General features: G+C 37.4%; 1 protein-coding gene across 1 annotated transcript in view; it reads left to right on the top strand.

Moving 5' to 3' along the window:
* Positions 1-14,477, top strand: part of LOC309661662 (protocadherin-23-like) — an 87,622-nt gene extending 73,145 nt beyond the window's left edge. The window contains exon 11 of the mRNA XM_082463503.1: positions 8,889-14,477. Coding sequence (XP_082319629.1) covers positions 8,889-9,784 — 896 coding nt within the window. The 3' untranslated portion in view covers positions 9,785-14,477. The remainder of the gene's footprint in view (positions 1-8,888) is intronic.
* The last annotated feature ends 660 nt before the right edge of the window (positions 14,478-15,137 follow it).

Raw genomic sequence — 15,137 nt, 5'->3', positions numbered from 1 at the left:
TGTATAAATGATTCATGTCAGTGAATATACACATATATTAGCATTTCTAGTATGCATATGTATAACATCATTTATCTCACTCATCCCCATTTATGCTAATTTAATTATTGAACAGTCTACTATTATAAAAATGCTGTAGTGGACACACCCAATTACTTCCTTATGATAAATGTAACTGGATTATCATGTCCAAGGACATATCTATCTTAAATGTTTACACATATTTCATATTACCATCCAAAAGAATGATACTCCCTCAAAGTAACTTTGAGGAGCCCAATTTTAAGAATAAGGCCAATTCTTACCTCTTTCTTACTGTTGCAGTGGAATAGATGATTTTCCTCCTCTGTAAACTCTACCTGTTTTCTAGAACTTCTCAAACCAATTGTGGTTAAGGACCAGGGTTTGTGTTTTTTGAAATTTCCAGTCTGTTGTGACTGATACTTTTGTAAAATCCAATAAATATAAATTACTGGGAGAAAAAATCAAAGGCATACAAAATGCAAGCCCCAGTTTTTAAAAACTATTACTGTATTATGGAGACATAAGATTATTCTCTCATGTTGCTATAAAATTTTCTAAATGCTTACTCTTAATTTCTTTGTATTTATCTTGTTGAGGACCAGCTACAAATAATCCTCAGACAGCACCTGTCCCCTCTCACAGCATCAAGGACATTCTTTTTGACCATTCACTTCCCTTTCCCAGATGGTCAACAGTTCCTCTCTACTGGCTTTTCCCATCAGTATTTCCCATCTTGAAAAGCATAGATGTCTCCCTTCACTCACTGTCTCTTTTCCTTCACAAACAAACTTCTTAAAAATTGTTGTCTACACTCTGGTTTCTGTGTCTTTACTTTCATTTCTTAGCCTGCTGTAAAATGTGTTCCACTGAAGTCACTCCACCGAAACTACCCTTTCCAGAGACATAAAAGATCCCATTGTTGCCAAATGCGTTGGATCTTTTTCAGTTCTTAATTTAATTGTATTGCTTTATGTCTTTGTGCACCATGCCCTGGACACTTGGTCTCACCTTGACTTCAGAAAGCCACTTACTTTCTTTTGGTCCTTCATCTGTCTTTCTAGACAAGTCTTCCCAGCGTCCTTGTTCTTCTGGTGGTTCTCTGACTTGTCAGAGTTTTCTGGATCTTTTTGGCATATTTTTCTTTTCTCATAGACACACTCTTTCTGGTCATTTCGTCCAGTTCCTGTCTTCAGCTACCACTGGACCTCAATATCTCCCTATCTTGACTGTACCCTAGATCTAAGTCCCATTAAAGGACATTTTAAAAATTGAAGTATAGTAGACTTACAGTTGCAGATGTACAACATAATAATGCAATGTTTTTATAGATTACACTCCATACAAAGTTATTATAAAATATTGAGTATTCCCAGTGCTGTGCATTACATCCTTGTAACTTATTTTATACCTAGTAGTTTGTACCCATGATTCCCCTTCACCCACTTTGCCCCTCTCCATGACTCCCAATACTATGTTAAATAGAAGTGATGAGAGTGGGAATGCTTGTCTTATTCCTGATCTTAGAGGAAAAGTTTTCAGCTTTTCAATGTTGAGTTTGATGTCAGCTGTGGGCTTGTCATGTATGGCCTTTATTATGTTGAGGTATGTTTCATCTTTACCAACTTTGATAAGAGATTTTATCATAAATGGATGTTGAGTTCTGCCAAATGCTTTTTCTATGTCAAATGAGATGATCATATGGCTTTTATCCTCCCCTTTTTTGGTGTGGTGTAACACCTTGATTGATTTGCAGATATTGAACCATCCTTGCATCCCTGGAATAAATTTCAATTGATCATGATTAAAAATCCTTTTTATGTATTGTTGAATTTAGTTTGCTAATATTTTTGTTGAGGGTTTTGCATTATGTTCATCAGGAATATTGGCCTGGTAATTTATTTTTGTAGTGTCTTTGTCTGGTTTTGATATTAGGGCTTCATAGAATGAGTTTGGAAGTGTTCCCTTCTCTTCAATTTTTGGTATAGTTTGGGAAAGATAGGTATTAACTCTTCCTTAAGTGTTTGATAGAAACCCTCAAATTCTGGTCTGGTCCTACTCTGAATTGTTTGGAGTTTTTTGATTATTGATTCAATTTCATTACTTCGGTCTTGGAAGTGTGTATGTTTCTAGGCATTCTTCCATTTCTTCTAAGTTGTCCAATTTGCTGCTGTATAACTGTCAATAGTATTCTCTTATGATTGTATCTCTGTGATATCAGTGGTAATTTCTCCTCTTTCGTTTCTAATTTTATTTATTTAGACTTTCTCTTCTTTCCTTGATGAGTCTGGCTAACAGTTTTATCAATTTTGTTTATCTTTAAAAAAAGCAGCTCTTAGTTTCACTGAGCTTTTCTTTTTTTTGTTTTTTGGTCTCTATTTTATTTACTTCTGCTCTCATCTTTATTATTTCCTTCCTTCTGTGGACTTTGGGCTTTGTACTTCTTTTTCTAGTTCCTTTAGATGGAAAGTTAGGTTGTTTATTTAAGATTTTTCTCGTTTCTTGAGTTAGACCTGAATTACTATAAACTTCCCTCTTAGAACTGCTTTTGCTGTGTCCCATAGATTTTGGAAAGTTGTGTTTTTCTCTTCATTCATCTCAAGGTATTTTTTTTTATTTCCTCTTTGATTTCTTTGTTGACCCATTGGTTTTTTAGTAGTATGTTGTTTAGTCTCCACATGTTTGTGTGTTTTCCAGTTTCCTTCCTGTAATTGATTTCTAGTTTCATACCACTGTGGTCAGAAAAGATGCATGCCTGATATGATTTCAATCTTCTTAAATGTACTGAAGATTTTTTTTTTGTGGCCTAGCATGTGATCTGTCCTGGAGAATGTTCTATGTGCACTTGAAAAGAATGTGTTTTCTGCTGTTTTTAATGGAATGCTTTGTAGATATCTATTAACTCCTTCTGATCTACTGTGTCATTTAATGTGTCCCTTATTGATTTTCTGTCTGGATGATCTGTTCATTTATGTAAATGGGGTATTAAAGTTCTCTATTGTTATTGTATTTCTGTCAGTTTCTCCCTTTATGTGTGTTAATATTTGCTTTATATAGTTAGGTGCTCTTGTACTAGGTGCATTTATGTTTATGAATGTTATATCTTCTTGGATTGACCCATTTATATGATGCCCTTCTTTGTTTTTGTTATTAACTTTGTTTTAAAGTCTATTTTGTCAGATATGTGTATCGTTATCCCAGCTTTCTTTTCATTTCCATTTGCATGGAGTATCTTTTTCCATCTTTTTACTTTCAGGTGAATGTGTCTTTAGATCTGAAGTGAGTCTCTTGTAGGCAGCATATAGATGGGTTTGTTTTCTTATCCATTCAACCACCCTATGTCCTGTGATTGGAGTATTTAATCTATTTACATAAAGTAATTATTCACAGATATGTACTTACTGCCATATTGTTACTTGTTTTCTGGTTGTTTTTATAATTCTTCTCTGTTCTTTTCTTGTTCCTTTAGTCTATTCCCTCGCAGTTTAACTATTCTCTTTAGTTTTATGTTTGGGTTCTTTTCTCTTTGTTTTTTTTATATCCATTGGAGATTTTTGATTTGTGGTTACCACGAGGTTCATATATATCAACTACATATAGTTGTTTTAAACTGATAGTGTTTAAGTTCAAACACATCCTAAAAGCTTTACATTTTTCACTCCACTCCCAACACGCTTTATGTTTTGGTGTCATATTTTACATCTTTATTTATATCCCTTCAGTGTTTATCATAGTTATTGTTGATTTTATAATTTTTATCTTTTAACCTTTGTACTAGCTTATTTAAGTGGTTGATTCACTGCCTTTACTATATATTTATATTTATCAGTGAGATTTGTTTTCTTCACATCTTTAAAAAAAATTTTTTTAATAGCCTTTTCTTTTTCACTTAAAGAAGACACTTTAACATTTCTTGTAAGGCCAATTTAGTGGTAACAACCTTTTTAGTTTTTGCTTGTCTGGGAAACTCTTTATCTCTCCTTCAATTCTGAATGATAACCTTGCTGGGTAGAGTGTTCTTGGTTGTAGGGTCTTTCCTTTCAGCACTTTAAGTATGTCCTGTTACTCCCTCTGGCTTGCAAGATTTCTGCTAAAAAGTCAGCTAATATTTATCGTGGTTCCCTTGTATGTGACTCTGTTTTTCTCTTCCTGTCTTTAAATTCTGTCATTCACTCTTTAACTTTTTCCATTTTAATTATGAAATGACTTAGTGTGAGTCTCTTTGGGTTCATCTTGTTTAGGCCTCTCTGTGATTCTTGGACCTGGATACATTTCCTTTTCAGGTTAGTGATGTTTTCAGCTATAATTACATCAAATATGCTTTCTGCCCCTTTTTTCTCTCTCTTCCTCTCTGACCCCTATAACACAAATATTAGTATGCTTGATATTGTTCTAGAGGTCCCTTAAATAATCCTTATATAACTTTTTTTCTTTTTGCTGCTCTGATAGGGTGATTTCCACTATTCTGTCTTCTAGGTCATTTATGTGTTCCTCTGTATCACCTAATCTGCCGTTAATTCTTCTAGTGTATTTCTCCTTTCAGTTATTGTATTCTTCAGTTCTAATTGGCTCTTTTTTATATTTTCTAGTTCTTTGTTGAAGTTCTCACTGTATTCCTCTATTCTTTTCCTAAGTTTGGTGAACATTTTTATGACTATTGCTTTGAACCCTTTATCAGGTAAATTACTTATCTCTGTTTCATTAGGCTTCCCTCCTCCCCATCCCAGTGTTTTATATTGCTCTTTGCTTTAGAACATGTTCTTGTGTCTTCTCATTTTGTTTGACTCTCTATCACTTTCTTCTCATTGTGTTTGTTTGTCTCTATGAAATTAGGTAAAACATAGCCTTCTAGGTCTTGAAATCATGTCTTTGTGTTGGAGCAGTTGGAGCATCCCTATGCAGTTTGCCTATGCCCAGTAGCTTCAGTGGTAGAGCTGGATCTAAAGTTATCATGGGACATTTCTTTTGGGATGTGCTAGCTGTCACTGCCCTGTTAGGGGGTGGGGTCAGGGTCTGAGGGGCTGGGGCCACAATCCTGAGTGAGCTTAGTGTCTCCTTGGTGCTATAGTCGTTTCTGCCTTGGCCAGGGGTGGGGCTGGGACCCAGAGGGCTGGAATAGGAGGCTGGTGCAAGCCCTGGCTTCTCCCAAGGTGCACTGATGGTTTCTGCCTTGTCAAGGAGTGGGGCTGGAGCAGGAGGGGCTGAGGTAAGAGCCTGTCTCAAACAGGGGTAAGGTGCACTGGAGCAGTAATAGCAGGCTGGCCAGAGCACCAGGCATGTTTCAGTCTGCTGCCTCTGTGCTGGGACTGGGAACAAACAAGTGAAAGTCCACACTCTTCAAGAGCAGAGTCTCAGTTTCCTACAGGCTTCCATTAAGCCCCACTGGTTTTCAAATCACCTAAAGGGGCTTGTATTCCCAGTGCTGGACCTCAGGGCTGGTATGCCCAATGTGGGGCTCAAACCCCTCACCCCTGAGGGAGGATCCCTGAGCCTGTGAAATCCTTCTCTTCTTCTGGGTCACACACCAGGGGTGTGGGTCCTGACTAGATTTCTTCTCCTCCCCTCCTACCAGACTCCACATGGTTCTTTCTTTGTAATCTTGGTTGTAGAAGAACCATTCTGCTAATCTTCAGGTCAGTCTCAGAGAGAGTTTCTCTTTATGTAGTTTTGATGTCTTCCTGAGAGAAGGTGAGCTCAGACTTTTCCCACTCCACCATCTTGATCCTACCTCCTAATAAATTTTTATTTTCCACTCTCTCTCTCCTTCTTTTTACAGTGAGAAAGCAGAATCAGGATCAGTGCCTTTGACCAGAAATAGCATTTTTGTTCACACTTTATGTCCTGTGTTGGACTGTGGACTTTGCTCTGTGTCATCCTCACTCCAGAACTCCCCATCAAAGGACATATTTGTATGACTCTCATACAAATGTAAAACTAACAACTTCCAAAGATTTTTATTCAACTCATTAGCTAATAAAAAAACCAAAAAGATGTTAAAATTAGTTCAAGGAGAAATGTAAGAAACACACACATACACACACAGAGAGAAAATAAGAAATTTTGAAATGCAGAAGAGGTCTATCCATAGTATAGTAATCAATTTCATTCCACTAGACACAATTAATTTGAATTTCTGTGAACAAGAACCATTCTCATTATGTATTAATTTTCAACAATTTACAGAGATAAAATACCTGGAAGACAACTCAGATGGCAAAGCCAGACTAGTCACACCCTAATCTTTTTTTTCTTTCACCCCTAGGACACCCACTTATTTTTTCCCTTCTGTTTCAAATTGTTTCACCATTTTTTCTGACAGTCTCAAGGACCCAATTTTTATATATAGCAGCATCTCATTATCAATGTGTCCAAAACTGAACTTAACATCACTCCCTTTTCACTCACTTCATCATGGTCTGGCTTCTTCTAGAATCTCTGCCAGTGATCTTCAGCCTTTTTTTGTTCAACATGCCCTTAAAAAAATCTTGTTACAGATGTAAGCACTCAAAATCCTTGTTCACATTTTTTACATGGGAGACAGATTGTTGTTATAGTAGTAACACTTATTTCTTAAACTCCTTCTGCGTTATATGCCCCCAAATCAATTAATGGTCTTTATTTTTTATTTGTTTACTACTTATGAGCTTGAATAGGTCCTAAAATTTAGTTCATAGCAAAGACCCTCTCCAACATAAAAAGGATGTCTTTCCCAGGCATTAACGTCAGTCCCTGTTTCAACATGAAACACCAATATTTGGAATCCCCCTTTGCTTGGTAGCCTAGAAACTTTCACACACTTGTGTGGTACACCTTGGTCAGGTTGGGAGGGGTGAGAGGTGAACCTTTCTTTTATAATTTTCAAGAAGGGTGATTATAAAACTGATTTGGGGAAGGACAAACCCATGAGATCACAGGGGTTTTCTTAGGCAGAACAATTTTAGGAATAAAGATATATAAACTGAACTTCTGGAAATTACCTTAAAATTTACCTGTTTCCAGATACTCCTTAGATAAATTAATATAACCCCAGGGTCCTCAGACCTCATTTTAAAGACAGCTGGTCTTGACACCCTTGAGTCTTGACACCCTTGAGTCTTCCCCCTAAGCCGGATTATGAGTCTTCCCTTCCTTACTCCTTATTGTCCTCCTCTATATCTCTGGGGTGTGTCCACTTCCTCCAGGGGCATATTATTGCAGAACCTCCTCATTGCTCACGTAGATACCATGGTAACCTCCTAATCTTCCTCTAGTCTAATCAAGCTCTGACACTGCTGCCCTGTACTCTTCCTAAAACAGAAATGTGATTCATGACGCTTTCCTGTCTACAATCCTGCAGGGCCTCCCAATAGATTTTAAGATAATATAGTCTTCAGCAGTGTACACAGGGAAGTTCATGATCGGATGCCTGCTTATCTTCCAGATTTATGTTTTTGCCACTGTCGACCCTCTGTCTCCCTACCCTCTACACTCAAATACCCAGAGAACCCAGTGTTCTAGTCACACTAAAATATTTGCAACGATTAATTTGTCATATTCCTGGGACTTAACCCAGGTTTGTCCCTCTTCCCTCTCCCCTCCACTGAGACTTGTAGCCTGGCTTCCTCCCCTTTAAGAGTTAGTTTTGATGTCATTCTTTCTAAGAAGCATTTCCTGGCCATCCTAGCACCAGACCCTGTGCTCATCCTCTGTGCTTCCCAGCGCCCTGCACGTGCGAGTTTCACACTGTATTTTAATGTTCAGGTACTGACCTGCCTTTCCTCCTGGACTGTAAACTCTTGGAGGCCAGAATCACATCTTCCGCTCCTCGTATTCCCAGTGTCCAGCACATACTTGGTACATGACAGGTGTTGTTGAAATGTTTACTGAGGGAATGAATTGCTTTATCAACCACAAATGTCACAGAAATGTAGTTTGTCTCACCATCCCTGTGTTTGGTACAAATTAACACATCTTATGAAGACGTACAAATGCAGTCCCTTCTCAGCCCCCAGCACTACCTGTGGCTGTTGTTTTCTCAGAATGCTGCTCCACTTCTTCCATCTGCCTCTGGTAGGCTCCAGTAAGTTCCCACACTATTGGGAATGGAATGGTGCCCCTCGTCCAAGAATGTGGCTGGTAATTGAACCGCATTTTCCCAACTAATTTTTAGGGTGACTTTAACATGCCTTTGGAAGCTTTTTATCCCTGTGTTCAGTTTAAAATTTTATTCTACTTGGTACCATGTACAATAGCAAAAAGAACATTTTTTTTGAAGGATATAGAGAAGAATAAAACATAATCCTGGCTTATGTTATGGAAGAGATAGACAAATGTTTCAGTATCTCTAACAGAAGTGTTATGATTCATGCACAGAAGACGTGGAATATAGAAGAGACCTTACTGCAGTAGTATAACCGGCATTCAGTCTGTAGTAACATTTGGGGAAATTACAGATATGCTGTCGTACATCAATCTGTTATTTTTTTATTGATATCTAAATATGGACATTGTATCCTGTTGCTTATACCTGACTACTGTTTTATTTCATGTAAAACATACATTTTAATCCTCCCAAGAGGAAAAATATATTAATATAAAAAGTTGAAGTTGCACACAAAACAAATCATACTGCTGCAAATCAGTCAAAGCAAGTGTTCGAATTACTGATTGAATTAAGATAAATACTGAATTATATTTTTTTGTTTACTTCCTAATAATAGAAACTTCATGAGGGCAGGGACCTTATCATGTACTTACAAAAGTACTTACAAAAGTTCTAGGATGTAATAATCAGGAAATAAATATTTGTTGAATGAATATATATATTCATGGCAAAGGGCTGCTACTTTTTGAATTCAAATGTATTTTGAATTTGTTTTCTTTACTAGATGGAAATACTGATGAGTACTTTGCTATTAATGAAACATCAGGAGAACTCTCAATTACTCGTGCTTTGGACCGGGAGCAAGTCAGCAACTTCACCCTAGTCATCCTGTGCTCCGATCTGGGGGATCCACCCCGCAGCTCCATGGTGCAGCTGCAAGTCAGAGTTCTGGACGACAATGACCACAGTCCTTCCTTCTCCAGGCTCCATTACCAGGCCTCTGTGAGAGAGGATGCTCAAGTGGGAACCGTGGTTCTTGTGCTTTCTGCTGTGGACAAAGATGAAGGCCTGAATGGGAAAACTGAGTATTCTCTGGCAGATGAGGCTTCCGGGGCATTCACCATTGATCCCGTAGTGGGCACATTGAGAACCAGCCACATCCTTGACCGAGAAGCCAGAGCTGAGCATACATTTAAGGCTGTGGCCAGAGACTGTGGTGTCCAGGGTTCAAGAAGCACCACGGTGATCATAAAAGTACATGTCACTGATGTTAATGATAATGATCCAGTTTGGGAACAGAACCCCTTTGATATTTTTCTTTCCCCCCAGTCACCTACTAACCAGATGACCGCCATCCTGAGAGCCAGTGACCCAGACTTGGGACCCAATGGAACTGTCATAATTAGTTTTGCAGAGCCCCAGTCAGTGTTTTCTATTAATGAATACACAGGAGAAATTCAACTTCAGCAAAACTCAGCTTCAGAATATTTTCCTATCTGGCTGCAGTTAAAAGTTGTGGACCAGGGGTTCCCAGCTAGGACAACCACTGGTCTCTTGGTCATTCACATGGAAGGAGAAGATATAAGGATTTCCTTCAGCCAGCATCTGTATAATGGGATTGTGCCCGAAAATTGTGAGGCAGGTGAGTGTCAAGTGTTTTGTACATTGTCCCAGTTTTGACAAAATGCTTAAAACTAAGGATTATAGAACGAGTGCTATCACGGTTCAGTTATGAATTTTTGAGTGCAGCCAATTCTTGATATGCCAACTTTCATTCAAAATATGTCATTAGAAAAATATACTCAAATACAGTAAAACACGCACACACACTCCCCTTTAAAGACAGCAAAAGATAGTAAAAATACTGAAAGATAAATCATTCAAGGCTCTTAAAGTTTAACTTAAATTTAAAATCTCAAATAAAAACCGTTTTATTTAAATGTTTATGAATTCTGAACAACTGTACATTTCCTAAAGTACTTTCCTAGAAGTACAATGAAAGGTGAAGTATGTTGTGGTTCAGTGACTGCCACTGCATGTCCTTGGGCAGCTGTATGTCTCCGCCTCAGTTTCCTAATCTGCAAATTAAGGATAAGTTTGGTGCCTACCTCATTAAGGTATAGGACTGAATAAGCCAGTTCATATAAAGCACTTAAAACAGTATCTGACTCAGAATCAACATGTAATATATGGGAACTGCTGTTATTATTATTATTATTATACTTCATTTTATATTATACTTCATTTTGATATAGTCAGCATTGCTTTCAATCAGTGCAGTAATATCTGATCTTCAAAGAATTTGGCACAGATTATACTACTCAGAACAGGCTTCAGTGAATTGTAACTATTTTTCCTCATAATGCTAAATTATTTTTCAGTTATTTCCCTACTCAAATGCATGCCATAATGGGAAACATAAAAAAAATTAATTTAAATGATCTTCCTAGCCCAAAGCAAAAAAACCCATTTGTATATAGTTGTGGATTGAAAGAAATCCAATCTAGGTAATTATATCTAACTAGAGAGTTGAGAAATAAATCTTCTGAACCTTTCAGCCAGCCAGAGGGCAAAGCACATGGACTCCAGGGCTGGGGAGAAAAGGAGTTTGCCTGCGACAGTCTGATGTGTGCTGTTTGCTTCCTCCAGTCATTTTTTTGTTTTTGTTTTGTCATTTTGGATTCAGTTTCACTTTATCCGTACCTACAACAACCACTATTTAAAAGGCAACCTTCATTTTTCTGAAATTGATCTATACATTTCATAGTGAAAATATTTTGTTACACATTATATTCTTTATGAAAAGAAAATACTCAATTTAATATCGAATGTCAAATTAGGGTTCTTCTCAGTTGCAGATTATTAACCTGACTTTGATCTTCTTTTGAATTATGGTTATCTAATGGGCTGCTTATTTGGAAGGCCCCTTGTTGATTCTAAACATAATTAAGGGTAAATTGCAATTACCTTAATTAAATGGAATAATAGCAACTTCCAAAATAACTAGAAATGTCCATCCATATACTTAGGTGTGATGAGATTTCTGCATAAGAGTTAAATGTTAAATAACATGAGATACTCCTTAGAGCTCTGTTTCTGTACCTCTGGAGAGGTATACATCCCAACCCCAGAGCAGAGCCTGATAGAAAGGAAAGGTGACATTTTCTAAATAATAACAGCGCAAAATATATGAGTCAATCTTGAAATTGATCTGATAAAATCACAGAATTTTTGAGCCCAGCTTTTGTCTGCAATGAACATATAAACACTTTTTTTCTTAAATACCCTTGACACATGACCTTTCAGTCTCTACTTGAATATTTCAGTGACTGAGAGTTTAGGACAGTGGTTCTTGAACTTGGGTGTGAAACAGGCACTCTGTGATGATCCCTGAAGTTTCTGCTTCAGTAGGTCTGGGGTCCAGGAACTGCCGTTTTTAACAAACTCTGCAGGTGATTTGATTGCATGACAATGTTGGAAAACCTTTTCATTTGAAAAGTCATTCCTGCATTAAACCCAGATCTGCCTCCTTTATGTCTGTTCACAAATCCTAGTCCTGCCCTCTGGAGCACTCCACTGATCTACACAGTCGCTCTTCAGATATTTTATTTGCTCCTTCAACAAAATTTTTATTGAGTATTATGTGTCAGGTCCTCTTCTATTGGGATATGTTAGTGAACTAAAAGACAAAGATGCTTGTCCTTGTGAGGCTTACATTCTAGCAGGGGTAAAGAGACAATATCAATGAATGTAATAAATAACTAAACTGTAGTGTATGTTAGATGGTTTTAAGAGCTATGGTATAAAGAAGCAGAGCAAGGGGTGCTGGGGGAGGGCACAAATGCAATTTTAGATAGCAGGTTAAGGCAGGCATCATTGAGCAAGTGACATTTGGGCAAAGACTTAAAGAGAGGAGGTAGCCATTCATATAATTGGGGGAAGAGCATTTCCGAAAAAAAAGGAGAAATCCAGTGGGAGCCTTCCTGGTTTGCTCAAAGAACAGCAAAGAGGACTGTGTGACTGAAGCAGAGTAAGCAAAGTGAAGAATGGTGAAAAATGAGGTCAGAAGCGAATAGACCAGGCAGGGCCTTGTAGATCACTGGGGGGTCTTTGGCTTTTACTCAAAATAGTTTTCCCGTCTCTAGTTCTTCACTTATTCTTCATGTAATGAGATTTCCAACCACAGCTAGTGAACATTCTCATCCAATATAAATTCTGCAGAGTAGTAGGCATTAAATAAATTATCACTCAAAAGAATTGGCACAGGACTCATCGTTGTGTCACACTTTTTCACATTAGTAAATGACATTTCTAAAAATTGAGTAATGTGCCTGGCCATTTCCTAATTAAGGTATCTTTTCTCAAGTCACCCACGATTAATTCGTTTGCAGTATTAAACCTAAATAAAAGTCAATATCTAAAGCACCCCAAAGAAAATATTTCGATATGAAATTAAGTTATGGGTTAGTAAGTATAATAATATTTGTGGTTGAATTCAGAAATGATTTAATAATAACCCTAATAAAAACTGCCGTGGAAGGGGAAATTATTCACCTGTTTTCATCTTTGCAGTGCACCGTTCATTTCTGTGTCCGAGACTCACTCTGTCGGTAGCGGTTGCCGTTACAGGAAGGAAGCTACCCCTACTTTGGTCTGTTTCCCATCACTCAACCTTCCGTCTACCCCCAGCCGTAACAGTTGGGAGTAATCAATGTGGTGAAGAGTAACCTGGTCTGAGATTAAAAAAAACTAGGGCAGAAGACAGTGAAGACTAAATTACTTTCTTACCTCTGAAGGTGGGCCTCCTGTTTCAGTTCATTCAGAAAAGCTAATGAATACATGGGCAGAAGCCTCTATTCTGCTATCGCATCATTGTGTTTTCTTTGACCTCTGATTAGAGTTGTCCTTCTTAGTCCTCTTGTATTTAGAATTACTGAACTAAATTTGACTGCTACCTTTTTAATAGAACTTAACACTCTTAAAATTTGTTTATTAAATCTTACACATAAGCAAGGTTAATACCTGGCAGTAATACAGCATATGGTACCCATAAATATCCAGGTAGATGTACATTTCAAGACACAGGAAGCAATGGGTTGGGACCTTGCCTTGAAGAGTAGCTATGACGTATGAAGGGCATGGAGCCTAAGGGGAGAGTAGCCTAAAAGCTGCAGCATATGACAGGAAGGAGAACAAGAGAAGGAAAGAATGGTGGTTAAGAAGGCTGTTGAATCTGATTAGATGCAGCTAACCTACACCGGGGTCGGCAGGATTCCCTAGGCCCCAGTGAACAACGATGACAAAGTGCATAACGTACTGATTGACATATGCCCCAAATATTTCAAGCTAGCCAAAGCTTTGCCTGGAGCATGAATTTCGTACATATTACCAGATCATATCATGGACACCAGAAGGTGATTTTTTTTTTAATTTGGATTCCAGTGGTTTTAAGAGATTGTAAATCCATTGATCAGTGTTAGAATGGCCTTGATATAAATTATTTAATAGCATTTTATAACTTCCAGAATTATTTCTGTCCCAAATAAATCTGCAATTTTAATCTTTATTTTCAAAAGAAGCATATGTGCCTATTGGAAGCTCACATCGTCTGTGGCTCACTCAAGCATCCCATCCGGCAGGCACCGCCTGACATCCCGAGTGAATTATGTTCTGTATCATCATAAATCCTATTACCCTAAACTGCTTTTAACATTTAGATTTTTTTAAAGAAAATAAAATGTTAAAATAAATAACTCCAGTGTATTTATATTTGTTTAACATTTCTTTCTTGGAAAGCCCACAAGTTTGAGTTTTGATTGACATTATTTTCATCTATTAACAACATTAAACTTAACACTTCAATTGTTTAAAACGGTACATAGTTCAATAATAGATTTATATATATATACATACATATATATAATTTTTTATAGTTTATAACCATTTTAGAAGAAACCCTTCAGTAGGTAAGGTCTCTTTAAGTCATGAAATGTTCATTTATTCACAGAAAGAGTTATTTCAGAAGGTGTCAGTTGCCTGTAAGAGAGAGGTTGGCCATACAGCAAGGTGACCAGAAAAGCTGAAGCCCAAATGATTCCCCACTCTTTACCCTTACCACTTGTTGTTCCTTTTCTACCCACATGAGAGGAAATATAACCATTCTGAATCTTTTTGAAGTGAAATATAAACCACTTGGTTGTCCGTGACATTCCAATCCATTAAACCATTTAAATGAACCTTCTAGAAGCCAGCTTTTATTTCTTCTGTTTCACTTCCAGAGCTTTGGTTATACCAATGAGGGTGAATCAGCAACCGTAGTCCCCAGTGTGGACTTTTCACAACTTCATGCATTTTTAATAATTACTAGAGAGGAAAAATTGAAATTATGAATTGCATTGATACCCTGATTAAAAATGGAAGAGTCAGACATTAAAAGACTTGAGATAAAATGAAAACATGATGATGATACAGGAGTGCATTCCAACTAGTAAAATATATTTACTATTGTCTCATAAACAAATTAGATCTTGATATTTTGAAGGAAAACTTTTCTTCTGGCCCTTTGGCAATCGATCCAGAATTCTGGCTCCTACTGTCAGTAAGGTTGGGCACATGTACGTGGAGTATGGACATTGCTCTAGGACTTAATGTAGCTGAATGAGTCTCTACTGCTTTCCTGTCCAAGATGGGCAAGTTCTCTTTCTCCTTCTAGAGAGTGGAAATAATAACAACTGACTCACAGAGAAACCATAAGGATCAAGTGAGGTCATGTGAATGTACTAGTCACAGTTTTCATTGTTATTGTTACCTTCTTTCTGTCCCAAATCCTTGATTGAATTCTATAAAGTTAGCTGGCTATACATTCGCACCAGAGCAACCAGTTGTTACTTAGTTATTTAACAGCAATGAAATATTTGCAGTTTCTAAATCCCTACCACTCCTTTCTGTTCCACCTGGTCCCCAAACCAGGTAAGAATTATAATTTCCAAAGTGACAGAGTTCCCATAATTTTGGAAGTGCTGTCTCTATGTCA

This window comes from Balaenoptera physalus, assembly GCF_965194825.1.
Source record: "Balaenoptera physalus genome assembly, chromosome: 5".
NCBI classification, from domain to species: Eukaryota; Metazoa; Chordata; class Mammalia; order Artiodactyla; family Balaenopteridae; genus Balaenoptera; species Balaenoptera physalus.
This window is presented reverse-complemented; position numbering and strand designations above follow the sequence as displayed.